A 26,920-nucleotide genomic window follows, 5' to 3' on the forward strand; every position below is an offset into this window, starting at 1 on the left:
TCTAGTAGCCAAAGGCTCAGATGAAAAGTAAAGCATCTATAAAGAATCCAGAAAATAGCACAACTGCACAGCTTAACCTTATTTCCCAATAATACAAAGAGGTGACCAGTTATGGAGTGACACCATAAAGTTGTCTTCTTGCAGGCAATTTTATTTCTATTATGCAACAAATAATTTGTGATGCTGAGTATCTAGAAGACCCCGAGAAAGTTTTGGAAAGACTTTTCTCTGCCATCTCATCTAGAAATGTGAGCTCTGAAGATGCTCTGATCGAGACACTGGATGTGTGCCCCTCACATAGGTATCGATTTTGTCAAAAACATTGAGGAAAATGGGCTTGGTTTTTCACATGGCAGTATAAAAATAGGAACGTGATTTAGTACAAACACTTGGCCCAGGAAGTTTTGCCACTAAATTCAAGAAGAGGGAATCAAGACCTGAGCTAGAAACATACGCTGAAAGTTATTTACAGCTTGTGACACTGGAATTCACGTCTCTGTCTTGAACAATGCGATGCAGCAATCTGTAGCATTTCCATAATCTGAACTGTCATTTGAAAGAGAAATTTTTATCGCTTCCAGTGCTTACTTTCAACACAAAGCCCTTTGTTTTCTTGAGAGGTGGCGTATTTTATATAGTGCTTCCTGCAATCCTATGGGGAAAGTAAAAAGATAATCCTTCTGTGGGCCTAAAGCTGTACAGCAGAGGCACGCTCTCCACAGCCAGAGGTAGTACAGCAACGCTGGCATCACATTTGTTCTAAACCACAGCAGAAGCAGCATGTTAATCTTCAAGACCCTCAAAAGTTTACTGGGCATCTCGACAACTTCAAGGAAGTAGTTGTCGACAATTCTTCAGACGGGGCTGGCCAAAAGGTCCCTGACAGAGGCACATCAGAGGGCCCAACTACACAGACACCCCATGACTGCAGAAACATTTACGCAGACGTGTTTTCTTGGGAACTTGTGTGGGGCTCCAGAACCACACCTGCTGGCAGCACCACGGCCTTCGCTTTTAGCCCATCAATACTACCTACAAACGTGGAAGGCAATTAATCCAGTCCTGGATAAAACTGCTTCTCACCTCACAACACGTGAAGGCAACACAGGCCGCTGCCGTGGAGACGTGTCCTAAATAAACGTAAATCAGAGATTAGAGACAGAGGGCAGGGGGACAGGGGCATGGCAAAGCTAAAAGCTGAAGCAATTGCAAAACTGAGCGTGTTGGATGTGGTTAACGCAGATGCTTGTAGCAGCAGTCGTTTAGAAGCGGGGTCCTTACACATAACATAGCAAAGCCCTCCAGAGGCACGTTACCAGCAAACAAATATTCCTCAGTGGAAAAATACGAAGGAGACGGCTCAGCTCGGGACTGACGCTGCCACTACGCTGCTGATAATACTCAGTTTTATCCAAGTCTTTTAAAGTCGTACCAAAACCAGCCACCCCTCCGAAGCCCGCTGAGGAGAGCGACCCCCTGCAGGGGCGGGAGAGCCCAGGGGCGCGGACGCCGCCACAGCCCTGCCCTCAGGAGCCGCACCGCGGCCGGTCCCGGAGCCGAAATAGCCCCGGGAGCCCTCTCCCCGCTTCTCCCCGCCTCCCCCGGCCCCGCTCCGACCTGCTGCCAGCCATGAGCGGCCGCCACACTCCCGGCTGCCTTCGCCTCCCGCCCCTTCCGCCCCTGTCACCCCCCACGGAGACTGCGTAAGGGCGGCGGGCAGCGCTGGGCGGCCCTGCGCTTTCCTACGCTGCTGGCGTAGCGTAAGGAGGGCGGGAGGGCGGTGCGGTGTGCTGAGGGGGAATGTGCTTGGAGCCGGGCTGATGGCGAGCCCTGCTCCCTGCCTTCGCCTCATTCCCAGCCTTCGCCCCGCTCCCGGCCTCCCTGTGGGGGTTGTGATAGGGTTGTGGCAGCGGTGGGACGGCAGCGAGGCCTGGTACTGCTTCAGTCAAAATAGGTGCCGCAGCTTCTTCCTCAGAGCAGCCTTGGTCTGCCATCTTGGTGCCACATTGGTGCCTTGCCCGGGTTTAGGGCTGAGCTGAGTAGGAGCTCTTCTGTCCCCCTTTAAGGCTCTTCTTTCTCTCTGAGAATGCTCCTGTCTCCGAGGGAGGACTGCAGAGAGCGGTGGGGTGAGGTGTGTCGGCTAAAAGCTGCTCTAAGGTCACCACCACTGAATCTGTGGAGACATCTTTGTTGCCCCTGACATGAGACAGGTTGGGGGCTGCTCTGAGGGGAGGTGAAGCTTCAGTGGTATATATATGTATATATATTGTGTGTATATATACATATATGCATGTGTATGCACACATCAGAGGGGAGGGGTGAAGCTTCAGTGGTGCCTTGCACCGTGTTGTCACCAGGTGGGATCCCAAAAGCATCCAAACAGGAGCTGAAGTAACTTTGTGTGTGTCTGTATATATATATATATATATATATATATATATATACATGTGTATGCACACATCAGGCAAACATGAGGACCATGGATATATTGCTTCTGATGGAAGCAGGGCTACAGGCACAGTCAGCTTGGGAGGCTTTGTTCAGCCGGTTGTAGTTAACTGGCCCTGCAGAAACCCCAGGGCTACACCTTGGCTGTGGAATTAACTCAGCTACCTCAGCATAAGGCTTTTGCATTGTGTTTTATGGGTTTCAAGAAATGTTTTTGCTTTGAGAGTAGGCTCAAGTGGGAACTGCAAGTACAGTGCTTGGTAATTCCTAGTGAAGTCCAGTCTTTCAGGAGAAGAGAGGCAGTTTTTCTGCATGGTCATGTTTCATGAAAGCAAAACGCATTTTGGTCGCTTGGTAACTGGAGTAATTGATTTATACTTAAAAATATGTTACTTTGGACTTCTAAGGTAAAAATAAATAAATAAATCCACATACCTGTTCTGTTTAAAAGCCCTTTTGATGTGGCCAAATATCCTGTCCCGCTTGCTTGCAGCTAACATTAGGTCCTTCAGGTTTACTCACACAAGTACTCATGTTACCCCTATGTATTTTAAGCATCATCATATAGATAAATGTGACAAGGTTTAGAAGGCGTGCTCTGTTGATCCCCATTAAGGTACAAAAGGTACATACTTCATTTGTGACTTAGGTAACTGCATAACACCATGGGCAAGCTGCAAATGGTTCACAACAAGCAAAAAAAAGTCATCTGGACGCAAATCCGTCCTCTCAGACCAAAATCTGCAAATTAGTTTCTTGTAGACTTAACAGCAGTGCGTTTGAGGACCAAAAGTCCTCTTTGCACAGAATCTGAGTGATGTTGAAGTGTGAAATACGCTATTTATTCCATGTTTATTTTTGCCTGTTTATATCTGTGTGATAATGCAGAAGAGCTGTTAAAAGTAGTTCAAAACAGGAGTGGAATGATAATTAATCATGGGTTTTATCAGATGTTGTAAACTTGGGATCTTATTATATAGTTTAATAGCAATCAAAGGCAACACGATTATTGATAATTTAAAGTTCTGTAGATAAAGCTAGACTTCTGTAGTTAACAGAGATTTAGAACACCTACGCTCAATTTTTTTAAGGCACCTGTCTCCCTCACATAATTAGCTGTGGTGCGTGACTGGTGCTGTTTGTTGATAAGAAACCTGAAAATGATTTGGGATGGGGAAAGTTTGGCTTTGGGAAGGCTCCTGTGGGCAGGGGACAGAGGGAGAGCAAAGTGCAGCATCCAGAAGGTGCCGATCTCCGCTGTGGAAGGTGGAGTTCAGGTCTGGTTAAATCAGTTAAAGGCTTGGCAAAGGTGTTAGCAGCTTTTCAGCTGACGGGATGCTAAGAACAGGTGCTGCAGGGGCAGAGGCTGTTACAGCCTCCCTCTGACCTGGAGCAACAGGTAGTAGGGAGAGAAATAAATAATGGGAACATGAAGGAGCAGAAGGGAGAAAACAAGGAAGAAGTAGTGAAGAAAGGCAGCGACTTTGGAGCAGGGAAAGGAAGAGAGAGAGAGCTCGGGATACAGCTGGAAGAAAACTGTAGAATAGGATAGGCATATTTTTTAATTAAAATTGGCTTGTGTATATGCATTGTTAAACAAGACACCTTTGAAGCTTCTGGTCCAGCATTGTGTCTATACAGACTGTGGTACTTAAATATTATTGGGTTTCCTCATGCTCTTAATGTCTTGGTGGCATTCTGTCCTTGTAAAACATAGTTCTGAGGTATTCATGCAGTACGTTGGCTACTGCTTTGGCCCGTTTCCCACTATGACCCTGTCTTTGTCAGAATACAATTTGCTATTTAATCACTACACGAAATTAGGAGCCAGCTAGGTATGGTAAGCAGGGCAGGGTCATTTGGAGCTGAAACTTTATTGTCAAAAAGATTGGTATGAAGAAGAACTGGATGCAAACAGATCCTTTAACATTTTAGAATACAAATATTTTGACATTTTCACCATAAACATTTTTGCTGCTTCAGAGGTTTACGTTATCATTGAGCCTTATCTTGTCAGATGGGAATCAACAGCTGTTATAAAAGATTTCAGTTTATAGGGGGTAATGACTTCCACCAATATCCATGAACTCTGAATCAGATAATTGTTAGTGGCTCTAAAGACCAAAGAATCATTTCAGTTGAATACTGAACGCAGGCTTGGCAGGTGTCAGCACAAAGCAGCAGGGACATCCGTGGCTGGTAATCTCACTGTGTGGATCCACAGAGTTCACAGAATGTTAGGAACTGAAAGGGACCTTGAAAGATCACCTAGTCCAATCCCCGTGCCGGAGCAGGAATGCCTAGATTAGGTCACACAGGAGTGATTTCAGGCGGGTTTTGAACATCTCCAGAGAAGGAGACTCCACAACCCCCTGGGCAGCCTGTTCCAGTGCTCCGTCACCCTCACCGTGAAAAAGTTTCTCATATTTAAGCAGAACCTCCTATGTTCCAGCTTGCACCCATTGCCCCTTGTCTTATCAAGTTCTCTCAGTGTTTCGGTCTCTCACTGGTAGTTGCACTGGTGTCTTGCATTGTTTTAGAAATTCTATTCGTATCTTTGATGTGAATACAAACCTTTGGTGCACTGCCCTTATACCTGGGAACGGGATGGCTGTTCTGAGGGAAAACATTTCTTTCCCTTCTAATCCTTTGTGGTTTTGGTTGTTGTTTGTTTTTGTGCTATGAGCATCAATGCAAATCAACGTGATTCACATGTCCTGTTCTTCCTTTGCACGTCGGGGCAGTGGCATATGCTGCCTTCAGGGAAGCTTTTTTCCATTGGCCTTTTTGCCATCGTAGAAATTAGTGTAAGAAAATTGAACGTGAGACCCTTTTTGGTATGTAGCAAACTGATTTTTTTCCTGTTCACACTTATTTTCAGACTTCATTTTTTGACACACATGTACTGACAAGCACAGAGAGGTGGACCCACACATCATGTGTGATATGGAGGATGAGGGACGCTGCTTCTTAATATCTTCAGGTCATCTCCTGACTGATGATAGCAAACTCTTACTGGGTGTGACTTGAACGCCCTTCTGGCGTGGGTGTTGTTTGGTATCAGTCTCACTTGGGAAGAGATCAAGTGTCTTCTCTTGGGCAAAACTGCCCATCTTTTTTCCTTTTTAATTGGGGTATGTTATGGCTCCAGTCCAGTTCATCTTTGCCATCTTATCTTTAGGACAGCCTGTTCTTTCCTTGCTATCTGGTCTTTTGAATGAGATCAGTGTGCTGCGCAATTAGTGCACGCTTTTCCTTTAACCCTTATAGCTTACTTTGATGCATTCGTGCACAGCACATCAAGGCCAGTATGATTTGTTACATACCTCTGGAGTGCAAGTCATCCATTGGTGTTGGCGAAGAGAGCTCAACGGGAAAATTGTCCACGAGCTGAAAGACTTGGCGGAGTTTCTGAGGTGATTTTCAGGTGAATACCTGGGCCATTCTTTGTGTCTGAAATAATATTATTCAAGAAGATATTTGTGTTTAAAACTTCCTGCCTTTTCCTCATTGAAAAGCTTTTCTTGGTTTGGCTGTTAGTGAATGTTATTACACATGTACTCTGCAATTGCTGTACAAATCTACGAGGAGAAACAAAGCATTTGTTTTCCTTGAAGGTTCCTGTTCTTAGGTAGAAAATGGACCTCTTTTTTCCAAGGCATAGGGGCACAACAGCTCCTTACCCTCTTCATCTAATCCGTTTTATCTGCTGGTAGGACACACTGTCCATATATATATATATATATATATAAATGCGTATGTGTAGTGAGCAACTGGCGTCCAAAAGTTTCCATTCTTAACAAACTAAAATATTTACTACAGACCTGATCCAAGGTCTGCTGAGACCCATGGTACTCTTAAAAACCTAACTTAGCTAAAGCAAGCTCCTATTTTTTTCCAGTTTTAATTTTAGTTGAGTTGTAGGGTATTTTCTTTGAAACTAAGTTAGTTTTTCTTTTAAATCAAGGAAAAAAGCCCAGCACATTACTTTTCTGCTTTCCTCACCGACTCAGTTGTATAGACTCCCTAAAATGCTTTCTCAGCTGTAGTTCCTGTCGGGAAGCTGTGAAATATTTTGACAATAATTGTTGGTGAGGAATTAAAACACAGAGTCAGTGAGCAGTTAGCATTATTCAATTTTAATGGACACGTTCCACATAAAAAAAAAATCGTGTGTGGTATAGCAGAACAATTGAAAGATTCCTTTTTATCTGTGGAAGGAGAATTTGTGGGCATCTCCAAAGGGCAATGTCGCACGTAATGTGAAGAGAGCAAGAAGAGAGGTGGTACAGGTAGCCAGGTAAAGGAGTTCAGCTGAGAGAAACTATTTTTGTGCTAAATAACACAGGGAACCCAGAATGTCATCAGCTTTTCAGAGCCTTGCACTTTGCAAGTTGTGAGCTTATGATTAGAAATGTTGATTTTGCCTCTTCCTCTCTAGTTTCGAGTACAACTTGAGATGACATCAACTGATATTCCCTTTTCCCATTCCCACCCCTGCTAAAAACCTTCTGGTCAGGGATCCAGATTAATGCAATAAACTGTGTTTAAACTACCCTCTTCCATTAAGGCTAGGCATCCAGTCCCAGATTTAGCAGTCTAATTCCCCACGTTGTCACAAGAAAAGGTATACCTGTGTTAGGAGTGGGAAAACACAGTAACAGCTACAGATTTTCACAGCACACAAATGTCACACGTTTCAGCTAATGTTCTGCAGTAGTAATTGGAGAGAGGATGCGAGTAGGACTAAAATGATGAGAGCAAAACAACAACTATTCATCTGGGATAAAAAACTGCGAAGAAGGCTTACAATTTTATCTTACAAATATCAGCATACAAGTATTTTACCGTTTTCAGTAATAAAATTAAACAACACTGCATTGCCTTTGAGGCTTAGTGGGATAAGTTAGACACTTTGAGGTTCTGATGTGAATGTTTGCTTTCAAAGTCCAGCAACTGACTAGTGCTTCTGATACTCGGCTGTGCAGGTGGAACCAGTCATTATCTTGAGGCAGCTCGTGCTGTTTCAGGCAATAGCAGCGACGTGGGTCTCTTTGTGGCAGGCTGTGAGTGAGTTTCCATTACAGCTCCAGTAGAATTTAGGAGTGCAGCAAAGCACCATAGACATGACCAACCCCAAAGTAAGCATGAGACAAATTACCCATTTTATCGTCCCCGAGTATATAAACGGGAGGATGAGGATAGTGAGAATCACCAAAAGCAGCAGGAGCAGCACAACTCTCTGGATAGCCAGCCTGTTGTCTGCTGGAACGTTTTGGTCTCTGTATAAAACATCTTGGCTGCTCTGAGCCCAGCTGCTGCTGTCCAGCCCCAGGGGAGAGATGTGTACCTCAAGAGCCGCGTCAGGATGTTCCAAGTGGTCCATGATTTCTTCTTTATTTGGAAGAGTGCGGATAAATCCTCCTGACACAGACGTGTTTTTTCTGCACAGGGGGCAGGTGATTATCCAGGTGTCGTCTTCTTTCCTGAGGATAAGCTTGAGGCAAACTGCGCAGAAAGCATGCTGGCAGTCGAGGAGCTTTGGGACTCTGTACACGTTGTACTTGTTGAAGCAGACCAGGCAGTCCATGTCTGCAATAGATGATGTGGGTGAAGGCTGGTAGCTCGTTTCGGGACTGTACACTTCAGGAGAGCTTGAGTTTACTACCATAACAAGCGGCTTTGTGTTTGGATAGTCACTTTCCAAAAATGCTGGCTTAAAGGTATCAGGACCGTCTGGCTCTGTGTCCGGAGATCTCTCCGTTTCTTTAAGATGTTCTTCAGCAAATACCAGTCCCTTCGCGTCGGCAGCATTTTCTGTGAGGGGTCCTGCTCCGCTCATTTCTGCAGCACCTTCAGCAAAGGGCGCAGGACTAGTCTTCTCAGCCTGTGCTACTCCAGAAGCTGTCGATCTGTTTTCGCTGCTTGGCTTGTCCGTGGATTTCTCCATGGAGATAAACCTCGGTGCAGTTTGTCTTCCCTTAGCTGAAGGGTTTGCGGAGTTTCTGGCTCCTTTTATGTGCTCCTTTATTCCTGTTGTATGCATGATCGAATGACAGCTTTAAGCGTGTTGTGCTCTTACAATGAGATGTTTTTATGAGGTGGTGACCTGAGTTAACGATTAACTTCGTGGCCAAGACACTTTACAACGGCTGATATCACTGAGCAAATCCTGTCCAGAAGCAGATCCCATGGCGTTAAGAGACTGCAGCTTTGTTCACCGTGATGGCCAGAGAGAATGGCACTACCATTATTACCGAATTAGTACTTAATTGGTTAAAAAGCAACTTCTCTGCATTCTAAACGCAGACTTGTTGGACAGTGACAGATCCAAAAGAATTATCTGGTACGAAATGGTTTACTGAACGCAGTGCTTTGATTAGAGAGAGCATGGGACAGAAAGGCAGGAAAAGTGTCCTGCTTCTCTCTTGCACTGGCTTTCTGCATGACCTTGGTAAGTTGTTTCATTCTCCTCTTAGCTGTTGGCGTTAGAACCACAGCGAGGAACGTGTCATCTCGCGCTGCGTCGCTAAAGCCTTTTACCTTGGATTGACAGGAGAATTCAGCATCTGTCAGCCAGACTCTGTCAGAGCTCCTCAGGGCAAATTAAATTAGGAGTGAAAAGGTGATGTTAAAATACATGTAACCACAGGCAAACGTGTTTCTCGTGCTAGGTGGATTTGAAAGAAGAGCATACCTAGCCCTCTTCCTTTCCTTGGAACTCCACGTTTCCAGAGTTGTGTGCCATGGCACAACTGTCACACCAGTGCTGAACTCTCCACGTAGGAGGTCTGCTCTTGCTGTAGCACTACTTGCTGCACTAGAGCTCTTCCCTTACAGCATAAATATGTTAATGTTGAGTGTTAAATCTCGGATTATTATCAATTCCTTATTGTAGGAACATCCCTGTTGGTTTTAGTCATCGGAGGGCTTCAGGCACTAACTGAAGCATGGTTGGGGTCCCTGAGGTTCTTACAGAGTCCATGGGAGAGGTCTGTTGGTAGGACTCTTCCTTTTCTTGCTGTTCACGGGACAAGCTCATGCACTCTCAGGAATGCACTTATGTTAGGTGGTTTTGTAAATATTCAGCTCATCTAAAAAAAAATAAAATAAAATGCATAAACACAATCCCTCGTTGTCTAACTTCTTTCTGCCTTTTTTACTTGAGGTGTAAAATACAGATTGTTTTCACAGTAAGAACCCCATGGAAGGAAGGAAGGTAGAAAAGGAAGGATTGCCAATACCGGAAGGCTAGACTAGGTCAGAATTCCTGGGAGAAGACATGCAGTACCCAGTCTGTAGCCTCAAGTGCACCTGAGTGCTGGAGCTATCTGTGCTACCGAGTCCCAGCCCCTCTCTCCAACGGGCAGCAGAAAGAACTGAAACAACCACGATTAGAAGGGGAAGGAATTCGGGAGGGCTCTAATCTCACGAACTGCTGGCGGGGGGATGAGGTGAGAAGGTTCTTTGCTGAGAAATAGTAAAAGGTTAGTTGTTAGCAAACTTCATAGAAGTGTCTGGGTGTTCCTGCTATGCTTCTGCTGACACAGGATATAGCAGCGTTTGACAGGCTTTGAGGTGACCCCAGATTTAGGGAGCATGGAGATCTTTCATTGGCAGAAGTGGGACTCATATTTGAAGTGCAAGAATGTTTGGAATTGGGCTTGGTGCACTGCAAGGCCTAGTTATGTTTAAAAACAGGATAATTTTTCTATTGCATTTCACATACCTATTAGCAAGTTAATTCTGTTAAAAAAGAAAAGATACGGGGGGAAAAAAAGACCATTTTTACAATGCTTTTCAAGTTTCATTTTCAGACTGTTAGTTCCCATGCCTTACTGTCTTAAAACTTAGAAATTCTCAGTGAATCATTGGAACAATATGAAACTGCCTTGCAGGTGTTGGGAAGCTGGAACAGACCCCAACGGGGCAGCTACACTGCAAACTTAAAAACTCAGCGGGATGAATTCATGCCTCTGCTGTTGCTCTGCAGCGGCTGGGAGTGACTTTCCCTTTGAACATATGTCCTGGAAACCTAGCTGTTTGAGAGGCGTCGTTACTTTGCTACTGATGCATGTCAGCAGCAAGGACGACTCGCTCGAAGGAAGGGAAAATGGAGCTCCTCACGGCTTGGCGAGGCCCTGCGCTTCCCTGGGCATGCAGGTGACTGCCACGCGCATCAGGGACCCCAGGGCAGGCAGCAGGACCTGGCGTGGGGGCTCTGAGGCTGCAGCTGTACAATTCCCGAGCTGCTTTTGGCTGGTCAGGCAGCGGGTGAGCTCTCTGCCCAGTTTTATTGGTGATATTTAATTAAAGATGCCTTTTCATTGTTGTCCTCCACTGATGACATTTTCAGCCACGTGTTCAAAGGGCCTGTCCAAATTTTGTCTCAGTTTTGTCTTTGGCTGCATGTGTGATGTTCACTGGCTTGTAGGTATGTTGTAGTGTGTTGAGCTGACTATAGCTCTTTAATGCTTCCTATGCTAATTACCGTTTCATTAATCATTTGCAGTCAGTTTACAGACACATCCTGTTTTCCTGCTTTTAGAGTGTTTGCATAAGAAAATGTTTTTCCTTGGAATGTCTCTTCGCATGGATTTGTTTATGGCAGGAAATGGATACAAAAGAGTAGTCACATCATTCCAGGTTAATCTCGGAGTGAGACACCAGCTTGCTATCGCAGAATCATTCAGGTTGGAAAAGACCTCTTCAGATCATCTAGTCCACCCATCTATACAGCTTTCAGCACAGTAATCTTCAAAATATTCTAGGAGATAATGTTTATAGTCCCTCGAGCTTCTTCCTGCTCTCAAGTTAGGTTACAGCTTGTTGTGACTGGACAAAAGGACCTTACAGATATATACGACTTAAATATTATCCTGATGTGAAGCCTCGTATGGTATCGCCTGTTAATGGGCATAAGCGTGAGTAAGAGCAGAGAGCTGCAGTGCCTGGGCAGTCACCTTCAGACTTACAGCGCATCTTCTGGCGCGACAGGGAGCTTCTTACACCGGGGTTGAAAAGCAGCTTGGAAGCAGCCTTTTACCTGCTCCTAACCAAGGCCTGTTTGACCTCACAAATGCGACCTGAGAGCCTCTCAGGGGAATCCAACGTGGCTGTTTGGTCTTGCCTTGTTTGTCTGCGACGTGCCCTTGTAGCACACCCATAACGCTCACGCCTGGGAAGATGATTCACTCTGTACGTCGGTGTCTGTTTCCACATTGGGAGTGTTTTCTTGGCTTTCATCAGGAAGCTGTTTGGATGCACTGTCTGAACAGAGCTAGGAACTGGAATTTGACAGCATCAGGCAAATTCTCTGGTCATACCTGCAGGGCAAAGTAGGGCAAGAAAAAAAATAAACGGGTAACCGGTGATGGATTAGAACGGACCCAGTGATCGGGGGCAGCACTGGATGGTGTTAATGGTGGGGGGCTTGTTTCGTTGCTCACTGTCAGAAGGGTGGCACAGCAGGAGGCTAACAGAAAACCTCCGTGTGCTGAGCCTTCAGCTGTGGCCGTGGTCTCAGTGGGGGGCTCCTAACCAGGCTCTGGAGCTGCCCCAGCTGTTTTACAGCTGCAGCACCAGGCTCAGCGGGGGTGCCGATGTGCGCCCCGTGGTTTGCCAGCTCTCCATCCACCTTCTGCCCAGGGAACGGGTGACAGAAGCCCTTTTACTAACACAGCCGGAGGTTCCCTCCCAGCTGAGCAAACTGGGGTCCCGAACGGGCCCCCTTCTCCGTGCCCACTCCTGGCTCAGACGAGAGCTCCCCGGGGCGCCTGGGGGAGAGGAGGGAGGCACAGAGTCGGGCTCGTTTCAACCATTTACGGGCTGCACTCACGGCCCACGCCAGCCGGGCTTCCCTCACAAGGCTCCCAAGAATTTTCTGACAGAAATTCACCGCCCTGCTGCAGGCCTCGGCTTTCCCTTTTCCAGAGCTGCCTCAGCACATCCCTCGGCGGCGCTGCTCCTGCCCCGCTCCCGGCCGGCGCCGCTGCTCCCCGAGTGCCACCTCGCGGGCTCCTCGCCTCTTTTTCTTCCTCCTCCTCTTCCTCCTCCTCCTCCTCCTCCTCCGGAGGCCCGGGGAAGGTGACAGGCCGGCGGCGCAGGCGCGGAGCTCCCTGCGGGGATGTCCCGCAAGCAGGCGGCCAGGGCCCGGCCCGCCGGCCGCAGGAGGGCCCCGAGCCCCGCAGCGGGCGGAGGAGGCCTCGCCAGGCAGCTCCGGGCCCTCGGCCTCAAGCTGCGGGAGGTGCCGGGCGATGGGTGAGTGCTGGGGGCACCCGCGGGCCTCCCGACCCCGGGGGGGTTTGCTCCGTACCCGCCCCGTGCCCGCAGGGAGAGAGGCTTGTGTGTCCCCCCTGCCTGTCACCCGAGGGCTCTGCTGCGCCCAGTCCCGCTCCCCGAGGGCCTGAGGGCTCCCCTGGCCGTGTGGGGCACGGAAAGGTCCGTAAGTATGGGGAGAAAAGGGGGATAGATGTGTGTGGGCTGAGGAGGTGTTTGGTGAGTCCTTGGGTTGGCCTCCCTTATTTCTCCCAGTGGCGGTTGGGGATGGTTTGGCCCAGCACTGTTGCTGCTTTTGGTTTGCTCTGTACAAGCTGATGACGTGCTCACTTAAAACCTTATGTTCTTACCATAATTTCATCAAATCTCAGCTCCTGCTGCCCAGTCAATTTTTTCCACTGCTACACCAGGGTCATTGGTTTAACGTTGCTCTCCGGTAGCGACGTTTCAGGCGCGCTAACACGCAGCTTCTCTTCCCTTAGCAACTGTTTGTTCAGGGCCCTTGGTGACCAGCTTGAGGGGCACTCCCGAAACCACCTCAGACATCGCCAGGAAACGGTGGACTACATGATAAAGCAGCGGGAGGAGTTTGAACCGTTTGTGGAAGATGATGTTCCCTTTGAGAAACACGGTACGGTCTCTGTAGACGCTAATAGAAGGGGTTGTTCCAAAATGAGGTTACATCTCCTTTGAGTACCTTTCCACTAAACCGTTCCTCATCCCTGAGCTATGCTGTGGCCACTCTCTAGTTTTTAGAAACAGCAGTGAGTTTACCTTTCTCTTTGTTATCTTTCTGTAGAAAGATGAGCTATTAAACTTCTCCTGGAACGTGTTTGAATTTAGGAATAACTTGGAGAAGGAAAGAAAAAAAAAGTCTAGAAGTAATAATTTGGTGTTTTCAAAAGGAACTTGAGAAAATGAAGTTTTCTCAAAACTTCAAGTATTCAAGGGTGAGTGGAGAGCTCACCCTTGAATACTGGTGGGTGTTGCGTGGCTGATCTCCTTGGATTTGTTTTTCTCCTTGACACTTGATATTTCATAGTGTTAACCCAGGGGAAGATGGAAAGCAGAGACCAATGCAGCCTTTGTTCTAACAGCTTTGGGTCTGTGCCAGGTGACATGCAGGTGGTGCATGAAAGTAGTCCGGTCGTTTAGCACGTGGCACCTACCTTCAGAGCTGACACAGAACTGATGGCCTTGCATAATCAAAAGGTTTACTGCGTTTTTGGAGGTTTCTGTGGTTGTTTAAGACTTAGTAACCTCTGTCACTAACAGATTCTCTGCGGTTACCATTTAATAGCTGGGATTTCCTTTCCAAAATTTCTTGGGCCCTTGTTGAAATTTTGTTACTTGCTTTTTGAAGTCTCAGAAACTGGTTCTCCATCTCTTATGAATGTTTGTTTTCCTTTAGTTACCAACTTGGCAAAGCCGGGTACCTTTGCTGGCAACGATGCTATTGTGGCCTTTGCAAGGAACAATCAAATGAATGTGGTTATTCATCAGCTTAATGCTCCACTGTGGCAGGTGAGAAACAAAACTTCCATGTTTTGGCCTAATTTTTAGCTGATGGATACAAACAGCATTGAAACTTTCTGATCTGTTCACAGAGAACAAATATACTGGTTGGCAGCCATAGTTAGCTTGGCGCTTGCTTTTTCAGCCTTGAAGGAAAACTCAAGTTCTCTGTGGGGTTTGGAATGAGGAGTTGATGGTTCTGACAACTGGAAAAATGAGATTCTGGACTGGACAGGAGAGGGAAAAAAAGTTTTAAAACCTTAAAGTGGTGTTTAATCAGCTTCTGGAAAGGACTGTGTGCTGTGGATTCCTCTTACAGCTGGGGTCTGGAACAAGTAATTCATCGGGTCTCTCCTGCTCTCTTTTTTGTTGTTGTTTTCCTGTGGCAGATCCACACTGGCATGGGTCCGTACTTGATCTCTGCCTGTTCGTTGAGCAAGTGAGAACCTACATCCAAGCCAGGATTGTTTCTTGACATTTTTTATGAGGGTAGTAGAGCGTTTAAGGGCTAAGCTCAATTCACAGAGAGTACCAATGAAGTATCTAGGCTAAGCAGGGCAGCAAAGAAAAAAAGACCGGGTAAAAGCTGTAGGTGGTGTCTTTTGAAACATTTGGAACATCGTCAGATGGATTCTGAACCCGAATAAGTTTAAACCCATATCTATATGGCAGCAATGGGCAGTAAGACAGCTCAGCTATGTATTAAAAAAGTAAATAAAATCAACTGCTTGACCTGCAAGAGAGAACAGAGGCAATGGAGGTAATGACCCTGCAGGAGAGGTCATGGAGGTGCTGTTCATGTGTTGTTGCTGTTTTGAACCAAATACTCACCTCAGTGCACTTAACTCTTATCGATCTTTTTGCACATCCTCTCAAAAATCTCAACCTCCTTTTTCCCATTCATTGACCTTTCCTGGGCTGTAAATACCGACTTTGTGATGAGCTTCCATTTTGTGTGCCTGAGTGGAGTTTTGTTAGTGAGAGTGTGTCATGAAAATGGCATAAGTAAAGAGAGCTGTCAATAATTACAATGTAAGGAGTCCCCTACCCACACAGAGGGGATCACAACATGGGGACAGTCTTACCAAGTTGCTAGACTCATCAAACCCAAGACACCCTTTTTCTTTCTGTTGTCCATACTATTTTGGAAAGACTAGATTACGAAGAGAGCATTTCCAGAGAAGTAGATCAGCAAGATGCTTTAAGCAGATGGTGTGAATCTCTCTGTTGGTTTCAACTCTAAAGCAGATGGTGCATTATCCTTTAATTTTAAGAGAGCCATTGGCATATGCTGAAGCTAAGGTGGTGAAATGTGAGCAGGAGAAGTGTTTGGGACCTCCAGCTGTTTCTCAGCCTGTTGGAGCTGGGCATTTCTGTGCTGACTTCTTAAGGCTTTAAGCACCCTTTATTATTATTTTTTTGATATTTTGATAGTGACTGCAAATATAGAGGTAGAAGTTAGCACAGATGTATAAGTTATTGTATTGGCTTTTGGGGTTACAATTTACCTTTTTCATGTGTTTTTGCTTTTTTTTTTTATCTGCAACTACCTTTTACTTACAATTTCAGTGTATTTTGGAAAGAGCTCACACAAAGAGGCTTCAGATTCTTTGTCAGTAGTTGCCAACTTTCAGAGTCTTTCAAAAGCTTCAGGATTTGTTAGATACCTATTTTGGCTCTGGCAAATGAAAAATGTTGATGATAGATCTTACTGAAAGCCAACGCGCTGAACAACTTAATAAGATAAAAGGCAGGAGTTAAATATAACTGATCATTGGTTGGAATTTACGGGTGAGCAAGTGTAAAATAGATGAATGGAGAATATCTGTTGTGAAATCCGAAGTTGTTCAAGCAGTGCAGACTGCAGACGTAGTCGAAAGGTGACCTGGTGTAAATTCTGTAAGTTGGGAAAAGACGTAAAAGGATTGGGAAACTCTGGAGCCCTAAAGCAAACTTTTTTGTTGTTTGCTTACTGTCATCTTCTCCAGCAAAGGTGTCAGATCTTTGAACTCTGGCTCGACAGGTAAGCAAAGGAGATTTGCAGGTGTGTAATTTTCTGCATTCCTTGCAGGAGTCGAAATGCTGCTGGCTTTTAGCTAACAGCTTGAGACCCTTATGATCAGGGTAGGAACTGTTCTTGCATCAGTATAGATAATATCCAGAGTGCGAATTCTCTTATGGAAGCCGCTGTAATTGATGCTGACAAAGCAAAGGAACATTTGTGCTCCTGAGTGGAGTTAATAAATTTTCATGGTTTGGCTTCAGTGGTCTTTCTTTTAAAAGCAAAAAATATCAACTTCAAATGTGAATCGTTAAAACACCGTCTTGTAAAAACGCCAGAACAAAACGTATTCTGGGTGAGTGTTGCCAGTGTGGTCCTGATTTGACCACACTCATGTTCCTATTTGAGGGGAAAAAGGCATCGTATATTGAATGGAGGCTGTTGCTGAAAATGGGGCTGGAAGAGATGATCGGAAAATTGTAGAAAACTTAGGAAATCGCTTTGAGCTTAGCCCTGAAGTATTTTCATATCATGTTTTGTTTGTAATGATGTAACTGACCCAGTGCTGTTTATCTTATCCTTTGGACAGAAGTTCTGTTGTAACTGTAGGCACATCTGGATTATTAGGTCAGCACTTCCTGTGTAAAGATATTCCAGTAGCTATGTACTTTGCTTCCTAGCACAGTGTTTATCATTGCTTCAAAAAATAATACTAAGAAAAATCCGATGCTGAAGTTATGTCCAAATCCTCATTTGTGGTCTGCTTGGTTCAATTAGATTCGAGGCACCGACAAGAACAATGCGAGGGAGCTGCACATTGCATATCGGTATGGAGAGCACTATGACAGCGTGAGGAGAATCGATGATGACTCAGAAGCTCCAGCATATCTTCAGATGGAGGTTGGTTACGACAGAATGACCTGAGATAGCTGTGGGGATAAATAACAGCTGAATGTTACTGGTTGGTTTGCTTTCTCACTTGCATTGAGATTGAGAGAAGAATTTGGTCCCTGTCTCACGTGGGGATAGAAAAATTCCTAACGTGATTGTAATTACTACTGCCTGCTCTCTTGAGACTGTATGTGAAGTGCTTAAATTACTGGGCTGGAAATCAGCCTTGAATATGATGCAGTGTTACGGGCTGTAGAAGTCTTGAAGCAACCCCATCTTAATTATGTGCTCATCACCTCAAATGCAAAAACAAATGGGAGGGAGGAAATGGATGGAAAATGCAATGGCCGGATACAATAATTCTCTTAATATCTCACTTTTTCCTGTTAAGGAGTAAGCCGTGCTGTCCTCAAAGTTCTATGTACACATTTGTACAATGGGTGATATTGTAATAAAATTAATACTTCATTTAAAAAGCCAGTGATTGGTTGTTGGTGTAAATGATCTTGTACTATGAGAGTTTGCTTGACAGTGTATGAATTGTGGGAAATGGTTCCAGTGATAACAGAAATTACACAATATCCAGGACTCCCTGATACCGGATGTTTCTGAGAAATCTGTGCCAAAATTAAACCTATATTAATGACAGGTTTTTTTTAAAAAAAATGTGTATGATGAAATAACTGTATGCTTCGCTTTTCTTATAGATGCTTTCCAAAAACGATGCAAGTGAGGAGGAAATGAAGCCAGAGAAGAGTGGCTCTGAAGATGAGATTGAAGTTGAAAAGGAAGCTGCTATACAAAAAGTGTGCAGTGCAACTGGATGTTCAGTAAGTACCGAGTAGCCTTTTTTCCTTAAGAAAAATTTCAGAGAGTGTTTGTCCTGGACAGTTTCAGTACTACAGCCACAAATTGGAATGCATTTCATCCTAGACTCAATGAAATGCATACTGTGTGTGAATATTGAAGAGTTCTGTAAGGTTTGTCTTGCAGTCTCTCAAGAAAATTTACTTTGAAACAAATTCTGTAAAATTTCACAAACTGTCCAGTCATTCAGGATGTTCAGTTTTAGCTGTGGTCACTAGATAACCTGTGTGGTTACTGCAGGTTGTACTGTGCAAATGCAGAGAATGAAAAGGATCAGGAGTGAAACAGTTATACTGAAATAGCATAGTCCTTTTTCCTGGTATCTTTGAGATTTTGAAATTTTCTCCCTCACCTTCTTGAGAAATGGAGTGTGGGCTGATTGGGAGATCACAAAAGCAGACAGCAGCCCCCTCCTAATGGTGCAAATGGTTGCTGAATGGTGTCTGTATGTCACTGGTTGGAACTCTCTTTAACGTTATCTTTCTCTTGGACAGGACATTGAGTTAGTAAGCCAGGTTCTGAAAGTGGAAGACTACAACGTAGATTCTGCAATATTTGCCATCCTTCAAGTGAAGGAAATGGAAGGAATCGGTAAGTACGTGGACTTTGTCACTTGCTAACATCAGACAGCATTCTTCCGAGGCACCGTTCACTCGAAAGAGCAGTTCAACAGGGACAGTAGCAGTGGAAGCTTCCTGTTGGCTGTGCTGCTGCCTCAGCCTTTCTGTGCTCGGGAAGGTTATGAGGGCAGATTTTGTGCACCTGTGGAGCCTTTCAGTAACAGTGCCTGTTGTGAGACTGACCTGGGACTATTCAAGGCACTGAGCTAAGTTCTTACGAGCCACTGAGCATACCATATCCTAATTGATCTGGTTTGGATTTGTTCTGCTTTACAGTCTTGAGAACTCCATGCAAGATTAGTAATCCCTGGAGCCATTCTGCGGCCTCCTCACCAGATAACTCAGGTTTACCAGCATCTCAGAGCACGTTCCATCCTAGGTCTGTTCTCTGGAGAACCTGAAGTGCCAGGTGTTGCCTAGTTCTTGAGCACTAGAGTCCCTGGCTTTTCTCTTGGTTGCCTGTGACATGGGGTCCTCTCTGTGAAGTTACAAGCAGACATTACTAGACCTTTACACTGAAGTTCTGTAAAATAACAGCATGCCGCTGGATTAGTGTGGAGTGTCCCCTTTCCACATTCCAGCTGATGAAGAATATGTTGTCCTATGTGAGCAGACAGAAGAGGCTACTGAACTTTGTCTTTTTCCCTACTCAATCCAGCTTCCAAAAAAACCAGTTCCAGAAAGCCTGGAAGAAGGAATTGGCTGACACAGAGACAGCTTCTGTGTATAGAGTGTCTGAGAAAAAACTCTGTTGTTGGTAGGTGCTGAGGGGCAGCGCGATCCTCAGAGCAAAGGTCAGAAATCGTGTACCTCAGCCCTGTGGGAAGATAACAGAAATGGTTCAAGAATCTTCAGAAATCAGAGTTTGCATCAAGATGAAATAGAAAACCACAAAGGACTGGCTAAATCTAATGAAGATAGTCGATCCAGCAAAAACCCAAAGGTATGTGTAAGGGTGGTTTGACAGTGATTTGTGCATCCTTTAAAGATTAGAGCAGTTCTTAACCAGCAATTATTTTCTTGTTTGAAGTAAAAAGTGTAGCTACACTTGTAGCTGCTACAGTTGTGACTTTACTCCAAGTCAAGTGTTTATTAGTGACATACGGCACTCTTTCTAAAGTGCACAAAGTTCAGATAGTCTGGAATAAACATTTTCTGGCAGCTGCTTTGGTATCTGCTTGTCTCCTTTCCAGTGTGTTATTTTTCCCCAGCTGGACAGTAAACGTCTGTTTTCAACTTTGTTTTCATTCTTCCCTTTTCAGGTATCAAAAAAACTAAAGAAGGAACAGCAACGGCTGGAGAAAAAGAAGAGACAGGAAGAAAGGCACCGACAAAAGGTCTTGGCCAACAAAAGTAACTGTGCAGATAGCAACAGGAGAGAGATGGACTCGGATAACCAGATCACCTTGGTGAAGGCCATGACGGCTCTAAACATATGACTGAATGTTCTGAGCATTCTGGTGAGAAAAGCAAAGGAAACTGATCGAGACAAAACTCCTCTCAAGCAAATTTCCAAGCACCCACTGTCATCTTGAAATCAATTTCTGCAGAGATCTCTGAGCACATAGGAACTTTGTTTCTTCAATTGCAGTTACTGAGCAAACAGTTACTCAGTAATTTCTATGTCAACCTGTGTGAGCGAAGAGAGTTTTAAACTTAACAAAAAAGTAGAGGTTTATTTTTGTTCTTATGGAGTTAGGTTAAGGTGAGAACCTTTTCCTCACACAGCAATGCCAGACTTGGTTTGAGATCTCTTGATATGCTTAGATTTGTTATAGCAACTTTGTGCTTAGTTATGCTTAGAGGAGATTTATTTTGCCTTACTGTCAGGGAAAGCGTTAACAGTTCTCAACTCAGGAACACACTTTCTTTTTTTTTTTTTTTCTATTTAAATTTAAAAAGTAAGGGAAACAGAGGAACAGAATCCTTCCAAAAAACTAAATGTCAGCCAACACTATCAAACATAGTATTCCTCTTTTCTTTCTCATCCAAGAGAGTTAAACCAGTGGGCTCCTGCTACTGCAGAGCCATTTCTTCTGATCTATAAAGTCTAAAGAGGTAGCGATATGACACACTACAAGCAGGCATGAGATTTCTGCTGAGTGCTGTTACTTGTACATCTGGAATCTCATCTCCTTTGCCATGCTTTGGAGCTGTAGGGCCACTCCAGAGCTTTAGTCCAAGCCAGGAACTTGATTGTTTTTAGTCTCTAAATGAAATTTGTATAGCCAACGGATTGAGAGTTCTGGGAACAAGCTTCCAAGCAGCAGTGATCACTGGGAACCCTGCCTGCTTCACTCTTCATAAATCAAGCTTTTTCCAGAATAGGATTTTCATCTTAAATTCCTCTTGCATATGGTCACTAGGTACTGTAGAATGTATACTTTGAATCCTGTGGTGCTTTTGTAGGGAATTTGGACTGAAGTGTAAGGGCTGTGGGATTTGGCCCTAGACTTACGGCTTGCAGTATTTCAACTTCACTCAGGTTTTGGACTTGTATCAAGGAGTAAGCTTTAAGAAAGCACGTGCACTTACACACAGTAGACAACAGGAGGCACTTCATCAGCCAGGGCAGAGATGAAACAAATTTTTTCAAAGTAAGGAGCATTGTTGTTTTTCTTCAAATCTATACATTCTTTGAAGCTTCCAAATCGATACGTACATGCCTTTTTTGACTGAAATGCCAAAACCTGAGGTGGTATTTCTTCATATGCTCTGCTACTGCTCTTGATAGAGCATTTGAACAATAAAAAGGAAGGAGTTGTACTTTAAATACTGATGGTGCAGGCGAACAGGCTTGAATGCTTGTTAAAAAGTTACTTTGGTCCCTGTAATGAGCTTGGCAGAAATAAAAAGAAATATAAAACAGCTCTTATGCTTTATGGAGGGACAGTGTCTGGGAAGTGAAGAAGCGTATTACGTGCTGCTGTAGGTGCCTGTGGTAGGCATTAGAAATTACTGTAGCGGGAAATCTGAATAGTATTTGGTAGGTAGGAGAACATGGATGAGCCTTGAATTTTCAGTGCTGTTTGAAAATCGGTAAAATCCATTTTATGCTAACCATTAGATGACCTGTTAGCAATGATACTTCTGGAATTCTCTTTCCCACTTGACTTTTACAAAAGTGGAAAGAGTGGATAGCTTCAGTGGGACAAAGTGCAAGTCACTTCACGGGTGTGATGAGACTGGAAGGCAGCAGGCACGTTCAAGGTAGTTCAGCATCACCTTTGTCTTACCCAGCCTTGGAGGGGTGTTTTTGGTTTTTTGGTTATTTACCAACAGTCTTGCCTCATCTGCAATACTTGAACAGCAAAGAAAGTCATCCATGGTATCCACGTGTGCAGTAGCATTCTGGAAGGTGCCTTCATCTTCTGTTGGGTTCTGCTGAAACTACACAAGAGTTTTCTTTCCCTTTCCTTTTCTAAATGCTCAGTGGGGCGTGTGCTTCTGTTACCAAACCAAATCCCCAGTTTTTGATACTGAGTGCAATAAAGGTTGTAAAGATCATAGACTCCTAGAATCATTAAGGTTGGAAAAGACCTCCAACATCATCTTGTCCAACCATCCCCCTACCACCAATGTCATCCACTAAACCCTGTCCCTAAGCACCACGTCCAACCCTTCCTTAAACACCCCCAGGGACGGTGACTCCACCACCTCCCTGGGCAACCCATCCCAATGCCTGACTGCTCTTTCTGAGAAGAAATGTCTCCTAATTTCCAACCTGAACCTGCCCTTGTGCAACTTGAGACCATTCCCTCTAGTCCTATCACTGGTTATCTGTGAGAAGAGGCCGACCCCCAGCTCCCCACACCTTCCTTTCAGGGAGTTGCAGAGAGCAATGAGGTCTCCCCTGAGCCTCCTCTTCTCCAGACCAAACACCCCCAGTTCCCTCAGCCACTCCTCACAGGACTTGTGTCCCAGGCCCTTCACCAGCTCCGTAGCCCTTCTCTGGACACGCTCCAGGGCCTCGATGTCCTTCTTGTAGTGAGGGGCCCAAAGCTGAACCCAGCACTCGAGGTGCGGCCTCACCAGAGCAGAGCCCAGGGGGACGATCACCTCCCTGCTCCTGCTGGCTGCACTGCTCCTGACACAACCAGGATGCCGCCGGCCTTCTTGGCCACCTGGGCACCTGCTGGCTCGTGTTCAGGTGAGCATCGACCAGCACCCCCAGAGCCTTTTCCTCTGCACAGCTTTCCAGCCACTCTGCCCCAAGCCTGTAGCGCTGCGTGGGGTTGCTGTGCCCCAAGTGCAGGACCCGGCACTTGGCCATGTTGAACCTCATCCCACGGCCTCTGCCCATCGACCCACCCTGCCCAGGTCCCTCTGCAGGGCCTTCCTGCCCCCCGGCACATCGACACTTCCCCCCCAACCTGGTGTCATCTGCACACTTACTGAGGGTGCACTCAATTCCCTCATCCAAGTCATCAATAAAGGTATTAACGAGGATGGGCCCCAACACCGACCCCTGGGGAACACCACTGGTGACCAGCTGGATTTCACCCCATTCACCACCACTCTCTGGGCCCGGCCGCCCAGCCAGCTTTTAACCCAGCAGCGTGCCTGTCCCAGCCATGGGCTGCCAGCTTCTCCAGGAGAATATTGTGGGAAACTATGTCAAAAGGTTTTGCTGAAGCCTAGGCAGACTATGTCAACAGCCTTTCCCTCATCCACCAGGCGGGTCACCCGGTCACAGGAGGAGATGAGGTTGGTCAGGCAGGACTTGCCTTTCCTGAACCCGTGCTGGCTGGGCCTGATCCCCCGATTGTACCGCATACATTGCGTGATTACATTCAAGATGACCTGTTCCATCACCTGGCACTGAGGTCAGGCTGACAGGCCTGTAGTTCCCTGGATCCCCCTTACAAGCCTTCTTATAGATGGGCATCACGTTAGCAAGTCTCCAGTCATCAGGGACCTCTCTGGATGACCATGACCGCTGATAGATGATGGAAAGCAGCCCAGCAATCACATCCACCAGCTCCCTCAGCACCCTTGGGTGTGCCAGCCAAGCTGGGTGAGTGGGGTTGCGTGTATTGGGTGAAGTGTAGGTTAAAAGCAAAACTTCCAGATTATTTTAATGTGTCTGCATCACTTCATTTTGTTAATAGGCAGAAACGGTTGGGCATTTGAGTAGTCATGACCAGAACCATTTCTGCGGATGCACTCTGGCTACGAAGGCGTACGCTCACCTGTCAGCTTTCGCGGTGTTTGGAAACTTTGACAAAGGTGGGCAAATTGGGTCAGTCTTAATACGATCTTATTAAGGCGATGTCATTCTGTGTGTGTGTGACTGAACCTTGCTGGTGCCTGGAGCAGAGCCTGTTTGCACACACAAACCTTAGAGGGCAGCATTGACTTAATCAGCTCTATCCCAGCTGGTTTCTCTCTCATCTTTCCTTTCTGATAGAAATGTTTGGTTCGCGTTTCTGACCAAGGAGAAGCTTAGATAGAACTCGAAGAAACCCTCTCTCTAACAGTGGAAAGTCATTGAGTGACCGTAGAAAAACAAGAAAAGATATTAAAACAACAACCTTGTAGAAAAACCGTTAAAATAATAACCGTGTAGAATCACAGAACCATCTAGGTTGGCAAAGACCTTCGAGATCATCAAGTCGAACCATCAGCCTGACCCACCACGTCCCACCACCAAACTGCGTCCCATAGTGCCCCTATAGAGCTCTGCACCCCACAGAGGGTGCAACCCCATAGAGGGGTGCCAAACTGGGCACAGTCTTTGAGGCCGAAGGCAGCACGGAGGCACTTCCACCTCCCAGGTGCAATGAGCAGCTGGCCCTGGTTCGTTAGGGCTAATTGCTGCTGCCATGCAGCTCCTGGGAGACCTTCCTGGTTCCAGGACCCTGTGAGGACCTACTCAAAGATGGGGGTGCAAGAAGGAGCCACCCCAAAACCCCTGTGAGGCTGGAGGAGCTGCTGACAGTGCCCTGTGCTGCCTTAGTAAGTACTAATTGCTTAAGGAGTCAATCTGTGAGCAGGATGGGGCCGGTTTGCACCCGTGGTCTGGTCACCCTGGGGTGCTGGACCCATCGGGTCTCTGGGGAGAGCTACAGGTTTCCCACCCACTCAGGCATTGAGTCTTGAAACAAGAAAACACATTAGATGCATTTAGAAATTGTCTTTCAAACTTATTTTTATTTGAAGAAATCTTTTTTTTTTTTTTTTTTTTCACGATTTATTGAATTGCAAGGAGTGGGTGGGCTTTCCTTGTGCGCAGGTTCAGGGACTGGCCTCCGAATGACATTTTGGTGCAGTGGGGCTAGAGCTGTGCCTTACTTCATCTCGCTGCAGGAGAAGAAATCTCAATTTAGAGCATTTCCATCTGATTTCAAGGCTGGCTTTTCTAGCACTGGGGACGTGAGCCCTTGCACAGAAAGTTTGGGTAATTGCTGTAGCTTTTCTTGTAGGTCCCGAGGTTCTTCTTGAAGCACTCTGCTGCTGCCTTGTCACACTCGCAGGCTGTTTTTTGGCAGAAATTTCCAGGTTCTGGGGGGAAAAAAAGGTGCCAGAGTTGGAGGTTATCTTTTGAATCATTCCCACTGGCATACGTAGCCAGTGACTCTGGGTAGTCAGCCCTCTTGCCACCATCCTACCCCGATGTACATAGCGGCTACAAACCAAACATGATCCCAGGGGGAGCTTTTAATTTCCTTTACATCTAGCTCTGTATAGATACTTGTTCTGATCACAACGAGGTGCTTCTTTTTGATTCACTCCCCCCAAAAGGACAGTGTTTGCTCTGGGTGGGTGGAAGGACGATCAGAAAATCGGGGTGACAGCGCCACGTCCCCGTCCAAGTCAGGTCACCTCAAGCGTTCTGCGTCCAGCTTGGTCAGGTCGTTATCTGGCCTCTACAGAAGGGCAACCCCATCCTTTTGGAGGTCTGCTAGCTCTAAACTTCACCATTATTTGCATTATTCCTGGCACCTTTCCCTCCCTTCCACCCCCTCCAGGTTGCTCTAAAGGACGCCAAGGAGAAGAGATCCCACCGAGAGCGTGGCTTTGGCCTCGCGCTGTCTCTTACCGCAGACTATCTCGTCTCCCTGGAGATAGAACGTGTAATGGACCAGGGTGGGATGACAGCCAGGGGATGATGACTTCAACTTGCTGTAGCAGCAGTCGTGGGCATGGCAGCACCTGGTATCGCAGAAGACACCGTCAGGGCACGGCGGGGAACAGCGGGGAGATCACCGCAGTGGCTAACACCCGCTGGTGCACACATCCTGATGCGTTTCTGCACAGCCTTACAAAGGTAAAAGAAATCCTTCCCCACCCCATCAGCATGAGCTGCTGCTGCTGCTGGGCAGATTTAAAGACTCGTTGAGGTCACACAGATGGTTTTGGCATTGCTGTCTCAGCCCCAAGAGCAGGCCTTACTCCCTGTACACAGGGAAGAGGCAGAGAAAAGAAGCAAGTTTCTGAGATTCAGAAAGAGCCGCGTGTTCCTTCCCGCACTGCCTGCTCCAGCTGCACCCTGGTTTGAGCTTTGGGAGGAGAAGAGGGCTGGGAGCATCCTCTCCGTCTCCCCCAGCTCTTCACTCACCGGTCTGTCGCATCCAGAGGTTGTTTGGTTCCCCCCAAGCCGCAGTAGCAGCCGTAGCCGTTGTAAGCCAGAGCGTTCTTACCCGTCTTCACCTTAATCATCCTAGCAAACTGAATCGCGCCGCCGTCCACGGAGGCCAGCCCTGCGACTGGAGACCTGCCGTTAGGAGCACCAGAACGAAGCCCCCCACCCAACCCTCCACCCCAAAACTCCCCGAATTACGGTGGATTTAGGGAAGCTGTTATCAACCCATCGCCTCCAGGGGGTACTTACGGCAGACGAGGAGCACCAAGAGCTTCATGGCTGGCAGTGAACAGCTCCGGAGCGGGGCGAGCCTTCGGGTGCTGCACCTTAGGGTGCGCTCAGCTGCACCTCTTATAGCCGGCGCGTGCCCGCTCAGCCTGGCTCCTCCTCTGTTGTCTCCACAGCGGGCAAATATTGACAGTCCTCGCCACATTGGTCCCGTTACGTGTGCAAGCTGCTCTCCACTTGGATGGGGGCCTGCTCGGATGCAAATCCCTTTCTCGGAAACGTCGGGGCGCCCTTTGATGGGAGGTTTGGGTGGACTGGGATGAGTTGGGCAGGCTGGGGTCAAGCCTGTGCATGGCTCCGGGTATCTCAGCACCCTGAACAAAATGGGAAAACTCGAGGGAAAAGAGCAGCAATATCGTTCCTGGGTGGCTGTTAGTTTTTTGGATGTCTCGGTTAGAAAGCTCCATGCTGTGTCTTACTGGTTGC

General features: G+C 46.4%; 4 protein-coding genes across 16 annotated transcripts in view; 1 reads left to right on the plus strand and 3 right to left on the minus strand.

Moving 5' to 3' along the window:
• The window catches only part of TMCO4 (transmembrane and coiled-coil domains 4), a 47,586-nt gene extending 45,622 nt beyond the window's left edge, over positions 1-1,964 (minus strand). For 4 of the 11 annotated variants that reach the window (XR_010826432.1, XR_010826431.1, XM_066982322.1 and 1 more), the window contains exons 1-2: positions 1,618-1,867; positions 1,084-1,130 (exon numbers count right to left, since the gene is read on the minus strand). Coding sequence is in view for 4 of the 11 variants with exons in the window: in XM_066982322.1 (XP_066838423.1) it covers positions 1,084-1,130; positions 1,618-1,852 (282 nt within the window). In the remaining 7 variants the exon portion in view is untranslated. The other 7 variants (XR_010826433.1, XM_066982323.1, XR_010826434.1 and 4 more) reach the window with 6 other exon arrangements.
• Positions 1,965-6,571: 4,607 nt separating this feature from the next.
• RNF186 (ring finger protein 186) lies at positions 6,572-13,214 on the minus strand. Of its 3 annotated transcripts, none has more exons than XM_013187845.3 (2): positions 13,077-13,214; positions 6,572-11,774 (listed from the first exon to the last, which is right to left on the minus strand). In XM_013187845.3, exon 2 carries the CDS (start codon positions 8,492-8,494, stop codon positions 7,475-7,477), a length of 1,020 nt encoding a protein of 339 aa, XP_013043299.3. In that variant the 5' UTR covers positions 8,495-11,774; positions 13,077-13,214; the 3' UTR covers positions 6,572-7,474. The 3 variants fall into 3 exon arrangements, with proteins under 3 accessions (XP_013043299.3, XP_013043300.3, XP_047923249.2); XM_013187846.3 differs by lacking the exon at positions 13,077-13,214 and adding an exon at positions 12,347-12,534; XM_048067292.2 differs by lacking the exon at positions 13,077-13,214 and adding an exon at positions 12,287-12,534.
• OTUD3 (OTU deubiquitinase 3) lies at positions 12,531-22,130 on the plus strand. Its single transcript, XM_048067291.2, has 8 exons — positions 12,531-12,708; positions 13,209-13,357; positions 14,138-14,250; positions 17,021-17,143; positions 17,842-17,964; positions 18,496-18,592; positions 19,383-19,564; positions 19,884-22,130. The coding sequence occupies exons 1-8, from the start codon at positions 12,575-12,577 to the stop codon at positions 20,058-20,060; spliced, it is 1,098 nt and encodes a 365-aa protein (XP_047923248.2). The 5' UTR covers positions 12,531-12,574; the 3' UTR covers positions 20,061-22,130.
• A 2,624-nt stretch (positions 22,131-24,754) lies between these two features.
• Positions 24,755-26,639, minus strand: LOC136786294 (basic phospholipase A2 VRV-PL-VIIIa-like). Its single transcript, XM_066982302.1, has 4 exons — positions 26,456-26,639; positions 26,183-26,330; positions 25,664-25,776; positions 24,755-25,125 (listed from the first exon to the last, which is right to left on the minus strand). Exons 1-4 carry the CDS (start codon positions 26,637-26,639, stop codon positions 24,983-24,985), a joined length of 588 nt encoding a protein of 195 aa, XP_066838403.1. The 3' UTR covers positions 24,755-24,982.
• Between the last annotated feature and the right edge of the window lie 281 nt (positions 26,640-26,920).

This window comes from Anser cygnoides, chromosome 23 (genome assembly GCF_040182565.1).
Source record: "Anser cygnoides isolate HZ-2024a breed goose chromosome 23, Taihu_goose_T2T_genome, whole genome shotgun sequence".
NCBI lineage: Eukaryota > Metazoa > Chordata > Aves > Anseriformes > Anatidae > Anser > Anser cygnoides.

What these genes read in the sequence shown, in the direction of transcription:
- LOC136786294 (XM_066982302.1), bottom strand. Translation starts at nt 26,639, where the DNA reads ATGTGGCGAGGACTGTCAATATTTGCCCGCTGTGGAGACAACAGAGGA. An exon ending in CTTGGTGCTCCTCGTCTGCC is followed by an intron (nt 26,331 to 26,455) that starts GTAAGTACCCCC and finishes GCAGGTCTCCAG; the next exon opens with TCGCAGGGCTGGCCTCCGTG. An exon ending in GGGAGACGAGATAGTCTGCG is followed by an intron (nt 25,126 to 25,663) that starts GTAAGAGACAGC and finishes TTTTCCCCCCAG; the next exon opens with AACCTGGAAATTTCTGCCAA.
- RNF186 (XM_013187845.3), bottom strand. Translation starts at nt 8,494, where the DNA reads ATGCATACAACAGGAATAAAGGAGCACATAAAAGGAGCCAGAAACTCC.
- OTUD3 (XM_048067291.2), top strand. Translation starts at nt 12,575, where the DNA reads ATGTCCCGCAAGCAGGCGGCCAGGGCCCGGCCCGCCGGCCGCAGGAGG. An exon ending in TGTTCCCTTTGAGAAACACG is followed by an intron (nt 13,358 to 14,137) that starts GTACGGTCTCTG and finishes GTTTTCCTTTAG; the next exon opens with TTACCAACTTGGCAAAGCCG. An exon ending in GCAGTGCAACTGGATGTTCA is followed by an intron (nt 17,965 to 18,495) that starts GTAAGTACCGAG and finishes TCTCTTGGACAG; the next exon opens with GACATTGAGTTAGTAAGCCA.